Source organism: Ciconia boyciana, chromosome 2, assembly GCF_034638445.1.
Source record: "Ciconia boyciana chromosome 2, ASM3463844v1, whole genome shotgun sequence".
NCBI lineage: Eukaryota > Metazoa > Chordata > Aves > Ciconiiformes > Ciconiidae > Ciconia > Ciconia boyciana.
The window spans coordinates 47,192,319-47,205,417 of record NC_132935.1 but is presented as its reverse complement, the minus strand read 5'-3'; the positions used below and the strand labels follow the sequence as shown (position 1 = coordinate 47,205,417).

General features: G+C 39.9%; 1 protein-coding gene across 16 annotated transcripts in view; it reads left to right on the top strand.

Annotated features, from left to right (window-relative positions):
• The window catches only part of DTNA (dystrobrevin alpha), a 230,448-nt gene extending 220,742 nt beyond the window's left edge, over positions 1 to 9,706 (top strand). For 15 of the 16 annotated variants that reach the window (XM_072852538.1, XM_072852536.1, XM_072852534.1 and 12 more), the window contains one exon: positions 9,188 to 9,706. In XM_072852538.1, coding sequence (XP_072708639.1) covers positions 9,188 to 9,343 — 156 coding nt within the window. In that variant the 3' untranslated portion in view covers positions 9,344 to 9,706. Of the gene's footprint in view, positions 1 to 2,382; positions 2,430 to 9,187 lie in introns of all 16 variants that reach the window. The other variant, XM_072852546.1, reaches the window with a different exon arrangement.
• The last annotated feature ends 3,393 nt before the right edge of the window (positions 9,707 to 13,099 follow it).

The window sequence follows — 13,099 nt, the reverse complement described above, 5'->3', positions numbered from 1 at the left end:
TGAGAGATCAGGTGTATGGAAATGAGGTTCAAAAGCACTTTCTGGGCAGGAATTCTTCAAACAGCTGACTGCTGGGAGCTAACAAAATCTAGCCTTTTCTTCTGGTAGTTTTTCTCAAGTGTCCACTGCCAGTCACTTTGGAGACAAGAATCTGAGACTGACAGGCTCGTGATCTAATGAAGAATGGCTGCTCTTTTGGTCTTCTTTTCTGTAAAGCTGCTAGGATAAGTTAGTCTTGTAAAAGTTCATTGACTCATACCAAAATTGCAGCTGGTTTTGAGGTTGATGTGAGCGTCTCTTTTTTTGTTGTTGTTTACCGAGGTCTGCTACATGCCCATGGTAGCCTGCCAAAAGTAATTTCATTGCAAAGGTCTTTACGGACATGACGACAGGAGCAGAATTGTTGTAGACTATCTACTAAGGCAACAGTGGGTGACATGGAGTTTTTTGTCACAATTTTTTATCCAAGATAGGAAATGGCAAAATTGACAGCCTTTAAATTTCTGAACAGGATGAGCAGCTACTGCTGATGTAATGGAAAGTAATTGTCAGTTATAAAGAAGGAGTACCTCAGTGGTGACAGCTGTCAAGCATCAAATAATAAATGTTATTATTGCTGGTAAAAATTCCATTTTCTCCAGAAAGAACGATAGACCAATTTGACTGTACTTTGATTACAGTATGGAAGTGCAATATATAGCAACAGTGTTACATGAGTTTCACAAGTTACAACAGGATTTTGTACATGCACAAAATTGAGTATGCATGTGCACTGCAAAATAAGGGCATTCATTGTGCAGTAGAAGTTATACATGTCGCTCAATAGAACTGGGTGTTACTCTTGCTTCAGTCAAAACAGAGCTTTTCTACTGTCTTCCAACAACATTCCCAGAAGAAGGGGAGGAAATCTTTTCCCTATCGATGTCAGAATAAAATTCCTTTTGAATTTAGGTCAGCCAAGACTACACCCAGGTGAACTTTGTTCCCCATTGGTTTACACCATTAGTTTCTACTGGGGAGAAAAAAAAGAAAAAATAAAATAAATTTAAAAAAAACCACACACACACACACAAAAAAAAACCACAGAAAAAGAGAAAGGCTTTTTTCTTTCAAAAATGTATTCACTGAGGGAACAGAAAGTTCTCATTCTAGACAAGTTCTGTTCAATAGCATTTTTCCAAAAGAAATTTCATTATATACTTCACTGTCTGTGAGATTGTCAGCTCCTATCAGGAAATGATTTGACAGTAGTGACTTGTAAGTAGAAACTATTTTTAGTTGATAACCACAGACCCAAAGCATGCAACATGTGATAAGTCCTTCCCAGTATGGCTGATGCCCTTTCAATTAGGGAACAGGTTTAAAGCAAGCAAGAATAAGTATTAAGTTAGTAGGGACCACTAGGATGATTAGGAGATGGTTGGATAGTGTCATGTATTGATCCTGAGACAGGTGCTTTGGCTTTGACTCGTTCTCTGCACTTTGAAGTTAATCCGTGGTATTTTGCTATTCTATTCCTTTTTCTACTAGTATCACTGAGTAGTCTCTAAAGATAAAGACACAACTTTCTTTCTAGTTGCCAAAACAAAGGAAAATTGGGACGTTTCTGTTTAGGGTATCCTATCGAACAGTGGCTAGGCCAACTATTCTCATTTTGCACCCAACCATTGGAATTTATTACAGGCTATTTTACTATTTGTACTCACGTGTACACTGCATTCATCTGGATAGCCAAAAAAAGCTGGTGGCTGTAGCTATCATAATGCAATTGTCAGCTGAAAAAATCTGCGAGGAGGAACTCCTACTAAGGTTACAGAATGGTAACCTCAGTAACAATATGGTAACCATTTTTATGTCATTAAATGTCTCACTTTGTGTAAAAGCAGCACACTTAGAAAAATGTGTAGATGCTGTGTAGCATGGAAGATGGTTGGTCAAAACCCACTCTTGTTATTTCGTGTCACCTTGTCTCCAAGCAAGATTTTCAAGCTAAACTCTAAATTAGTATTAAAGGATGAGCAGAGAACCCAGGATACACAAGGAAATCTGGGACAGGGAACCTCAAAGGAGGCTTCTTTCTCTCTCTTTTTTTGAAGCATGTTGTAAATAACAAGTATCTGTACCAGAAAAAAACACATTTAGTGCACAAGTGTAAATGCTAACAGTTCTTATCCTCCCACATCTGCTACCAGTTGTGTTCTTGTTACAGTCTTTTGCTGGATGTGTTGTGTAAGACACTTTTCACTGGGTTTATCTTCTGGGTCCATAATTGCTCCCTCTATTTCTAGGCTTGTGCATGGCTTTCTTCAGAATAATACACTGCCTGGCTGCTCACTGGCTTAATTTGTCATCTTCTTGTTTTCTATCCTTTGTTATCTACAGGTCAGTTTGCAAAGTTGAGTGCAATATCCTTCTCTCTCTCCTCTCAAGTAAGTATCATTATAATTTAGAAGAATGTTTGGAATGAATCCTCACGATGTGTATTTCAGTTGCAATGCACCTTGTGCTGCCTGAGTGTATGTGAAGATGCTGTTTCTTTCTTCTTTTAACCTGTGTTAGGATGCCTAGGAATGTCTCTAAATAATTTCTAATAATCTGTTTGAAATATGGTCCTAGTCCTGAGGATTCCTGTTAAGCCACCACCCTTTTTATCTTCTTCCTTTGTTGACCATAAGAGTGAGAGCGTGGCCTTTTCATCCCTGGGGATGATGACAAATATATTAGCCAGTACAGAGAAACCTTATCCAGAAGATAAGCAATCAGATTACATTTCAGGAGACCTGAATTCAATTCCTTACAATGCTTTAGTCTTCCTAGGATAACTGAAATAAATCATTTCTGGTGAGACTGGAACATCTACTCTAGTGTGTGAAACAGGAGTTAGGCAAACATTAAAGAAAGCAATACACCAGCTGCTTAACCACAGAGGTGTCCTCAGATGTGTTGCGGAAGTTTAAAATGCCCTAATCCAAAGTGCAAGGTACTCAGCTACTAGCTAGAGTCTGGCAATTCAGAGATAAGGCAAGAAGGTCTATAAATTCCCTGCTGGCCCATATTCAGGTCATGTTCCTTACATGCCAACCTCACAGTTGCAGCACTGAGTTTAATGCCAAGTTCAGCAATTGTGTTTTTCTTCAGGAACACAGACAATGGCTATTTTTATGAAGTAGCCTGTTATTCTGAACATTTGCCCAGGAAATGGGAGACCACACATTTCCTTCTTGCCTCATCGGAAGCTGTGGACTTTGCATTTCTGACTTCCTAGGAGAGTGCAGTGCCCTGCTGTGAAGATGGCAGTGAGACGATGCTGTCCATCCTACTGTGACACTGAACTATGGGGTAACAGGGCCAGAAAGGGAGCAGAAATCGAAATAGGGGTCTGACTCTAGTCTGCAAACCAAGTGTCTTCCTCAAAGCCAGAACTAAAGGCAACAAAGGTCAACTATCAAATGGGCACTTCAAGTTGGGAGCAGGGTCATGTTCAGATAAGCAAAACCCATGAACTAGCCTGTGCCAACTTTAGCAGGAATTCACGTTGCTAGATTTTGTGTGCCATGTTTTATGCTAGACCTCTTTATTTATACGGCAATTTTGATGGCAAAATTTGACACTGATTCAAGGGGTTTGCATCTTCTGATGACAGTAGAATTTGGATTTTAAAGCATGGACCTTGTGAAAGCAGCTGCCAGTCTTCAGTGTTAAAAGCTGTTAGGTATTTCTGAAGCATCTGTCTCAGTGTCTCTGGCAGCTAAAGCAGAATAAATGGATGTGAAAAGCAAATAAACGGCAATACCCAGAGTACTATAAACACCAAATAATGGCTCATAAAAATTCTCCTAACATTGCCCCTCAGGTTACATTCATTTTCTCAGTAGCCTTGTTAAAAACATGAGCCGTGTAGAGTTTCCTAAATGTTGACAGCCCAAAAAATAAGTTTTCTTCTTCTATTTTGTTGCAGTTGTCAGTTATAGATCAGGTCACATGAAAAGGAAAATAAATCTTTCAACAACAATGTATATGTGTATAACTATGTATATAGTGGAAATGTTATATATAACTTAATTTAATTACAATTATGAATAACTATGACTTTAAAGGGTAGTAGCATTCAGACAAACCGTCTGCAATATCAAGTGGAAAAAAATTCTTTTCATTAGAATTATAAAGCTCAGACAATCCCATTTAAGGTTTCCTTTTTTGCTAGGAAGCAGTGTTAACATAGTGATGTGGGGAAATGCATACTGCCATACAGCCTGGCTTTCTTGAAAATATGTATCCTGTCTCAAATTAGCAGAGATCTGAGACTGAGCTACCATCTCATCTCTTGAATGCTTTTGAAACCTTTTGAAAACCTATCAAAAAGAAAATTTTTAAAGCAATGTGCTCTGGTTAATTCCATAACGAAACTCTTTTTGGTTCCCAGGGGAGCACTTCAGCCAGTACCAAAGACTGAAGCATTCCCACCAGCTGTAAAAGCCTAGCCCTATAGAAATTAGCAATAAAAATCGATGAACTTGGCACTTCACCTATATCCACAAGAACAAACTCTGTGTTATGGTACATTGTGATAAATACATCTGCACATAAGCGTGGCTTAGTCTTCTCAAGATTCACTCTTGTGTGAATATGGAAGATTAAAGTATCTTGTGCATTTTATTTGGTACTAATATCTCATAGCCTTGGAAAATTAAATCCAAAATTGTTCATACTGGTCACAATATCTAAAGTGCTTTTGCTGTTTATGTCAGGTTCTTGCCTGAAACTTAGTAATTGCATCAAGACTTTTACTTCTAAGATAATATTATTCAGTCAATGATGATACAAATACAGTCAGTATTGTAGTGCCTAGTTGGCCATATGAGGTAGAAAGCCAACAGACTTTCTTATCTCGCAACAGTATTACATTTGTGCTTATTTTTAAAAAGGTGAGAAAAACAGGACCAGTTTATTATAGCTTCTTATGAGTGATATTGCTGAAACCAGGACACCACTGATGGCCAGCCATAGAGTTTTGTTCATTTCCTCATTCATAAAAGTGCTATGTACAATTCTCTAGAATTGATTTTGAAATAACATCTAGTATAACAAATTCCCAAGAGGGCAAGTGGTTCCAGTAATATATAAAACATAATTTAATCATGTTTTCAGTTTTACTTTTTATGTTAAATGTACTTTAATACCACTTGTTTTATTTTTAATAGAGTAACAGAGTGAATTTGAGCTTGTTTTCAGCAGGCTCTAGGCAGATCCTGAAATTAGGTGAACATGCAACTTTGACGTTATTTTGCCTTTCTCCCCTGATACCAGTTGCTTTTTTGCCAAGGATGGTCAATGGCAGCAGAAAGCCTCCATCTCTGAAAGTAGTTAAAAAGTTGTCATTTTCAGTTAAGAGCTATCGACTTGCACAGTGGACATATTCCCCTACAATTTCCTAGATTTTCTAATGCAATGCTTTCTTAGTGCTGGCATAGCAACATTTTAGTTGGTCATGTCTAATTCATTTATACGCATTATTATAACAGAAAAGGAGGTGTGAAAAGCTAATAAAAATCAGACCTAAAGCATCCACTTGAGAGAGAGTACAGGGAGGAGTCTTTATTAGAGGTTTCGTTCTCAATTTTTTTAACTGTGATCACATTTTCTCTGTGTTGACAAAAACATGTAATAATTTAAGCTGAAGACTCAGTTCCATTCCCACTCCAAACCCTTTCACTTGCTCTAAACCTTATCACACAAATTGTGGGGTCTGGGGCTTTGGGTGGCCAGGGTGACATTTTCCATTGCAAAAGTGACTGAATGATCTGTATTGAAACAGGTAGAAATTTTTCAAACACAAAGCCCCCAAATCCCTTCAACTTTTTTATTTGAATGCATTGTTAAAAAATTATTATTTATTCAACTTGACTGTTTTTCCAGGACAGAAGTCTTATTGAGTAACACTTTCATGTTTTTCTCATCTTTTCCCTTTTTCTCCAAACTCTGTTTTCATGTTTACCAGCAGAGATTAGGAATATTGCCAAATGTCAGGTGATAAAAATGCCTGGGCCAAGGGAGATGGTGTGGTCAGTCCAGTCTGCCCAGTGTGCCGCTGTGAGAAGGGCTGTTGGTTAAGCCAGAGGGCACAGACGATTCGTTTAAGTGCTGTGAAGACACAACTGCCCTGCATCTCTGTTTTTTTCTGGGAAGGAAATAAGATTTTAGAGACAGCATGCATTTCACTGGCCATTGACGTTTTCAGCCCTTTGCAGCATGGACCAGGCCATTTACTGTTTGGGAAAGATGGGACGCAGGATGCGTCGCCCAGGGCCCAAGTCAGGTTACTAGCCCCCAGTTAATGGATGTGTGGGTTTCAGATTTGCTGTGCCCACTGCCTGAGGTCACATTTCCCAGCGGTGCCCTGGCCTCTCTTTGGCTGTAGGGCCCCAAACGCTGCTAGTCAGAGTTGACTGGCTGCATTTAAAGCTCATGGACTGTGGTGCATTCCTCGCATGGGCTTCATGCCAGGAGCTCAGGAGATCACAGAGGTGTAGGCGTGTTGGTTGGTTGGACCCTCGGGAGGTCGTCTGCTCCAGTCTCCCATCTGATGCAGGTCTAGCTCCAACACGAGACCATGTCAGTGTCAGCCTTGGCTTTGTCTAGAGCAAAGACTTTAAAACCTCCACAGATGGAAATTTCACTACCTCTCTGGGCATCTCCCTCCAGTGCAGTGCCACCCTCCTCATGATTTTATTTTTTCCTAATGTCCAACCTGAACCTCCCAAAGTGCAGCTTGTCCTTTTTGTGTGGTTCAGCCCTGCCAAGAAGATTTTGGCTTTGTTATCCTTGTAACTACCCCTCAAATAGCTGCTAACTGATCCTCCATTGCCACCTCTGCCCCAGCCTCAGCAAGCCCAGTTTCTTCAGCCTCTTTCCGCTAAGTCAGCAATGCAGTGGTGAAGAAGCAGGATACAGGCACTAGATGAACTGCTCACATCCACAAGTCATACTCTACTAGCACAAGCAAATGATTCAGCATCTCTTTTTGTTTTTTTCTGAACAAATACATAAAAACCAGTGTTATGTGGACTGTTCCATTTGAAAATAACAGCAGGCTGACAGCACAGTAATTTTAAAAAATGTCTGCTACATTCACTCAGCTATATTTTGGTTTTCCTCTTTATTTTTCTCCTTAAGTCCTCCTCTTCTTAGCATGTAGGCGTAAAGAAGCTGTAAAAGAACTGTGACCGACTTAACTGGGAAGCAGCAGCTTTAGTTTTGTGAATTTAATTCTAAAATTCCACAAGTGATAGGGATGGTTTTTGACAATCGCTGAATGATAAAGTAATAGAAAAGAACCCGTGGATTAAGTTATAAAAAAGATTGAGAAACAGTTTTATAACATGACAAATCATATAAGTCTTAACTTGGAGTTAATTCTGGCATTTCCAAAACGCTGCAATGAATTTAGAGCTCTGAGATTCATTAGTACTCATTATTTCTTGTATGAAAATCTCTCTAACCCAATGCTCGCTGTGGAACAGAAAGAAACCTTGAGAGAATTTAGAATAACCTCTCTGCACTCCACCAAAGAGAAGTAATTTATCCAGAAAATTCAAAGCAAACCCAAATACTTAGCAGTACTATCAATGCATCTTAATGCATCCAGTGTTTCACAAGCCACTCTGATTTTGCTCTCGTGGTTTATAATAATACCATCAAGAAATATGAGATGTACCTGTATTTACATAACCCTGAAATTGGTTCAATAAAAAAATCAGTCTCAGGCAGCTGGGAACTGACCACTTCCATGCCTTTCATTTGCATTTTTTGGCTGAAATGTGAAGAGCAAAATGTTGCTTTACTATGATTTCCAAATTAGTTTGCAGACTTAAGCGGTGCAGATGCATGTCTGATTTTTTAAAAATACTTGTTTAAAATGTACCTCAGAAATTTTTTGTGAAGCTCTCATTAGACTTGCAGTGCGGTTTTCCTTTCCATTTATCAACAAAATGTTAATGCTAGGTCTTTTGTAACTGCCTGACACAAGGAGATACTAAATTAAGATCATCATACCATTTGGCATGCTTAGATATTAAGGAATCGGATGGAAGCATTTGTGCTTGAATAATTAATACAATCAAATGGTGTCAGGAAGGAGAAGCAGCAAGCTAAACTACCTGACCTTTCTTCATTCATCAGCCTTAATTTAACTCTTTTTGCTGAAGTAACTTGCATTTCATCTCTCATCTTGTAGACCAGCCTTATGCCTGAAATGAGTAGAAAAGAATTCATGTCGTAGGGTTTGGTCTTTTATGCTGTTATTATCAGATCTCACGTAATGCAAATTGGTTTCCTGTCTAAGGTAGTTCAAGAGAAAAAGGATGAGCTTCTTAACTTTGAAAGAGTCAAGTGTATAAACAGCGCCTTTACGATAAATACGCCGAAATAAGTTTGCAGTATTACCTGACTGTAGATCCTGACACAGTTCTGAGAAAGCAGCAGTCATCTATCAAGCATTTTCCATTACCAACTAAAACTTTGATGCCTCCGATACAGGAATTTAAGATACTTTTTGATGCTTCAGGATACAGGGGCACGCTAAGGAGAAACTGGTGCACCAGGAGATGAGGCTGTTTACGAGCTGTAGCACCCAGAATCATCCTTTTAAGTAACTGCGTTTCTTTTTAGACATAGGGAAATATACTTGAGCATGTAAATTAAGGGTGAGACGTTTACACATGAGGGGGGGCTCCTGATGGTGAGTGACTCTTAACTGGGTGACGGAACACTGTGTGCAAGGGGAATCATCCATCATTTCACTACCAATAATCTATTTATAGAGCGACCTGGAAGGGTAAAATGGAAGGGAAAATGGGAACATCTGCAAATCTGTGTCAGGACAAACCCGGTTACCCCAGGGTCCCACAGCAGAGCAGGCAACAAGCTTCCCAGCTGTGGTAAGAAGAGTTTCCAACTTCCCAAGTGCCCTGTAAGTTTCTGTTTACAGCTCAAATACCTATGGCTCACCTAGGTAGAGTGGCTTTTTCACTTTTTAAAGTTTTTTAGGGATAACCACAGGAATTGGCGAGCTCCTCCTTTTTTCTCTCAACAAAGCAGCAGGCAGAGGCTTTACTTGCTCTGCCTGTGTGGGTGCAGCATCTTAAACCAGCACTCCTTTTAAAAACCTTCCCTAAACGTTTCTCAACAGGCAAGCTGCAGTCAGACAGACAACGAAAGCTACGTAAGAACTGATGATGAGGAGAGCTGCTTTCGGACAGATGATGAAGAAAACTCGGCTGCAAACTTCACAGAAGAGTGGAACCAAGAGGTGCAGCGTCTCTTGACAAAAAAATCACATAACTAAGTTCTGAGGACTGTAGCACAGTACTTTTGTTCTAAGAGTTGTAGTTTGTAGATGTGTGTTTTTGACAACAAGACTTTTGTTTAAAGCTAACTTATATTAGCTACATCTTCTGTAACATGGCTCATTACCGGTGAAGAAAACAGACTGACATACGTACTGCTGTTACAAAGGATGGCGGTGTTAATAACTCACGTAAACCCTTTGCACATGATATTGAACCTGTTCAGTTTACAATGACAATACTGTTTATAGATAGAAATTTGATTTCTGAATACTTTGAGATTTTAGTAGATCGGTTTACTATACACTGTACATTTTTTCCACAGAAGAAATAAAAAGCTACAATTATGCATTTAACACTGATTGATTATACTCCTGAGTGTATATATCTAGTAGCCCAAAAAACAAAGTACCAGGCTATATCTGCAATTTGTTTGCAAGTCTTTAAATTAAGACTTCTACAAAATGTACTAAAATAATAATAATAATATAATTAATAATAATAATAATAAACCTCTCTAATTTAGGGCTAATGTGTAACTTAGGAATGTTTCTTTCAAAATAATCTAACAAATCAGCCATAGAAGTTAGTGTAAATATTTTTTTTCCAAATAGATATCATATACAAAAGGTGACATTCAAATGATATAGAATCTAGTTTTTAAATCAGCACAGATCTTCTTAAAACTGTGAACTATGTTTTGAAATACTCGTTGCTAAAGCTGTTTATAAACCACAGGTGCCATAAGATCCCTGAACTGACTGATGTTATGTATAATCCTCCATGGTATTGTTTCATTGATGTTTTAGCTTTAGTAAGCATGTGTTCAACAAACCGGCTCTTTCCATCTCTCTGCCCTTCCTCCCCCCCCCCCCCCCCATGTTATTTTCGAGGCCTTCAGCTTTAAATGTACAGGCTTAAAGTGCGCTTGCAACTGTTTTCTTTTTATTTCCGAATGTGTATTGCCTTAGCCAGCCACCAGATGTTCTGCATGCACTCTTGGAAATGTGTAGTGAGACTCTTTCGGAGCTGGATGGAGGAATAGCTATCAGTGAAAAGCACAAGAGAAGCGGTGGATTTTTTCGAAAGGACAGGCATACAGTTACAGAATTGGAGTTTTGTCCAATTTAGTATTTTTCGAGTATAAAGGCATTTCAGGAGAAAGGGGACTTACCTGGCCATTTTGGATTAGGCAGTGAGACTGCTAGCTAAGAAGTGTTTGCTCTGCTGTGACTACAAACCTACAGATACTCCTGAGCAGGGATTGACACAAACTAGCTGGAATGTCCTCCCCACAGCATATTGCTTGGAAATAAAGGTGACACCTCTATGGCACATAGCACTGCCGTGCAGAGAAGTCGGAGCCAGGCCAGGAGCAGCTAGACCAGAAGCTGGGCAGTAACACAGTGCGATGTTAGACGCTGGCCGCACAGCCCTCCTGAGAAGCGCAGCGTGTTAGCTCAGGACAACTTCTGCGCTAACGTAATTTTACTGCCCCAGTGCAATATTGCGGCTTTCAGTATCTGGCTGACCTGAAGCGACACTGTCTAACAGCCCTGAAAACAGTAGCGTTTCATACAGATATTCCACACCAGCACAGTTTGCCTACAGCAAGTGATGAGATACCCATCTAAAGCAGGTTAACATGGTTTGTCTGTCCTCGCTTTCATGGTGACGTGGATGTGCGCTGCCGTATTTACGTGAGATTGCTATGTAGCTCGACCCAGTAAGTCCACTTGTTTGCATGCACTCTCTAGGCTCATGGCTATTCCCCTGGGCACTATGTGTTAGGGAATGAGTATCTGTATGAAAGAGCTGCTGCCGGTTTTCACTTTCATATTGTGTTCTTCCGTATGCAGATCTCTTATCCGCATCTCCTTCCATATCTGGGCTTGGTCTCAGACATCCAAATGCATACGAAGGCATCCAGATCTCTTCATGTAAGCTTTTCATTTTTGCAATCACTGGTCTTTGCTCCTGGGGTATGTGCCGTCCTGGCAAGGCAGGCACCATATCCTCCGATGCCCCCTCCTCCAACCTCCTCTCAGGAATGGGTGAGCCTCCACTAGTGCCTAGCACTCCATGTTCAAAGCTACTCCAGTGAAGCTGTAGATGTTGCTGTCAGTTCAGGATTCCAGACAAGCATTTCCTGAACAGAGATAAAACAAGCTAGAACACAGCTACATGCAATGGCTGACTAATTCAACCCATGTCATGTTTAATTGTACCCAGAGTAATAGATCCCTCCCATCATCTTAATGTCTGCGTACTCATTATCGCTATGCTTAAAATAGATGCAATAGAATAAATCCATTGCAAGGGCTTCCGGACTAGGAGTAAGGAAAGAAGTTGACGGATCAAGCGCCTTTCTCTCAGGCTTGTGTCCACAAGGTGATCCCCAGCAGAGCTCTGGGTCCCTTATGCCCTGGAGCTCTGAGATGAAGCACCTCTTACTTGGCTCTCCAAATATCTATTTTAAGCATTTTCCAACTGTTAAGCTGGCTGCGTTTTCGCCCAGCTGGTCTTTGTCTGCTTGTTGAATATTATTTTGGTTGTGGTTTGCGGTCATTAAAATAAACAGAGTTACAGAAGAGGTCCCTGGCATGGGCCTTTTCTTAACTACCAATGGCCCACCACAGCAGTCAAAACTCCGGGTGGTTTACTGTCACTGGAGGAAAACCAGTGGTTTGGAATCAGGAGACAGGGATGTGAAGATATATAGGGTCCTCGAATGTCCAAAGCAAAGGTGGAGAATGGGTTGTCTGTAAGTAGTAATGTTAACTAAACTGCATAAAAAGGTGTGTGGCCTTTGTTATGATATAATATGTATTTTCTTATATGCATGAGCCAAATTGTTGCATCATAATTTATCATAAGTGTGTCCACCTTTACTTTCAGTCATCTTCTCCCATCCTTATTGGTTCTTGGCAATTACTGTAGATAGACCTTGTAAATATTGCAACCTCGCTCGGGTTGCTGGAATCACGTTGGTTCAATTCAGCAGATGGAGCTGTGAACAACAAGCACTCCACTGTGTCCTGAAGACAAAAGGGCATTTTTACCTTTGAACCAAAAAAAAAAACCTGTATGAAGAGTTACATCTTGAGGCTACTAACTGTAAGACATTTTTAAAACTACTGTACTTGACACCACTCAAGACATACAGAGACACTAAAGATGTCACGATATTCATTGGTATTGTAACAGAACTGCTATTGTATGGGTTTTTTGTATTGCTGTTAAGTATTGTTTTGTGTGTGTGTGTTGGAACCTACTGGGGACATGTTATATTTTGAAGTGATTAAACTATTTAATTGTGTGTCTATATTTTGGAATGGAATTATTTCTTCATTAAAAAGATTTTTAAAAGTAATCTGTGGAGCATCACGTTTGTGGCTTATTTTGGTTTCGGAAGTCCTGTTCCATGGAGCAGAAGCACAAGGTTTTTTTGTTAGGAAAGGAAAATGTTTCCGTGTGCCACAGCAAGCAGTCTTTGCTTCACCTACACTGTCTCCTCCACCTCTATGAGAGAGATCTCCTTCCACCGCTTTCCCCAGCGCTTTGAGCATGGCGTTCCCGTAGCCCAAGCAGTTTCTTCTTTGTTCCTGGTCCTCAGGAACCTAAACCAAAGCCCTATCTGCAAGACTGTTATTTTTCTTACCCACTGTGTTTCTCTTTCTCTCCTTAGAAGGAGCAAAACCCTGGAAGAGGTACATTTTAATGGCTTTGCCATACACAGTCACATGTTATCTTTT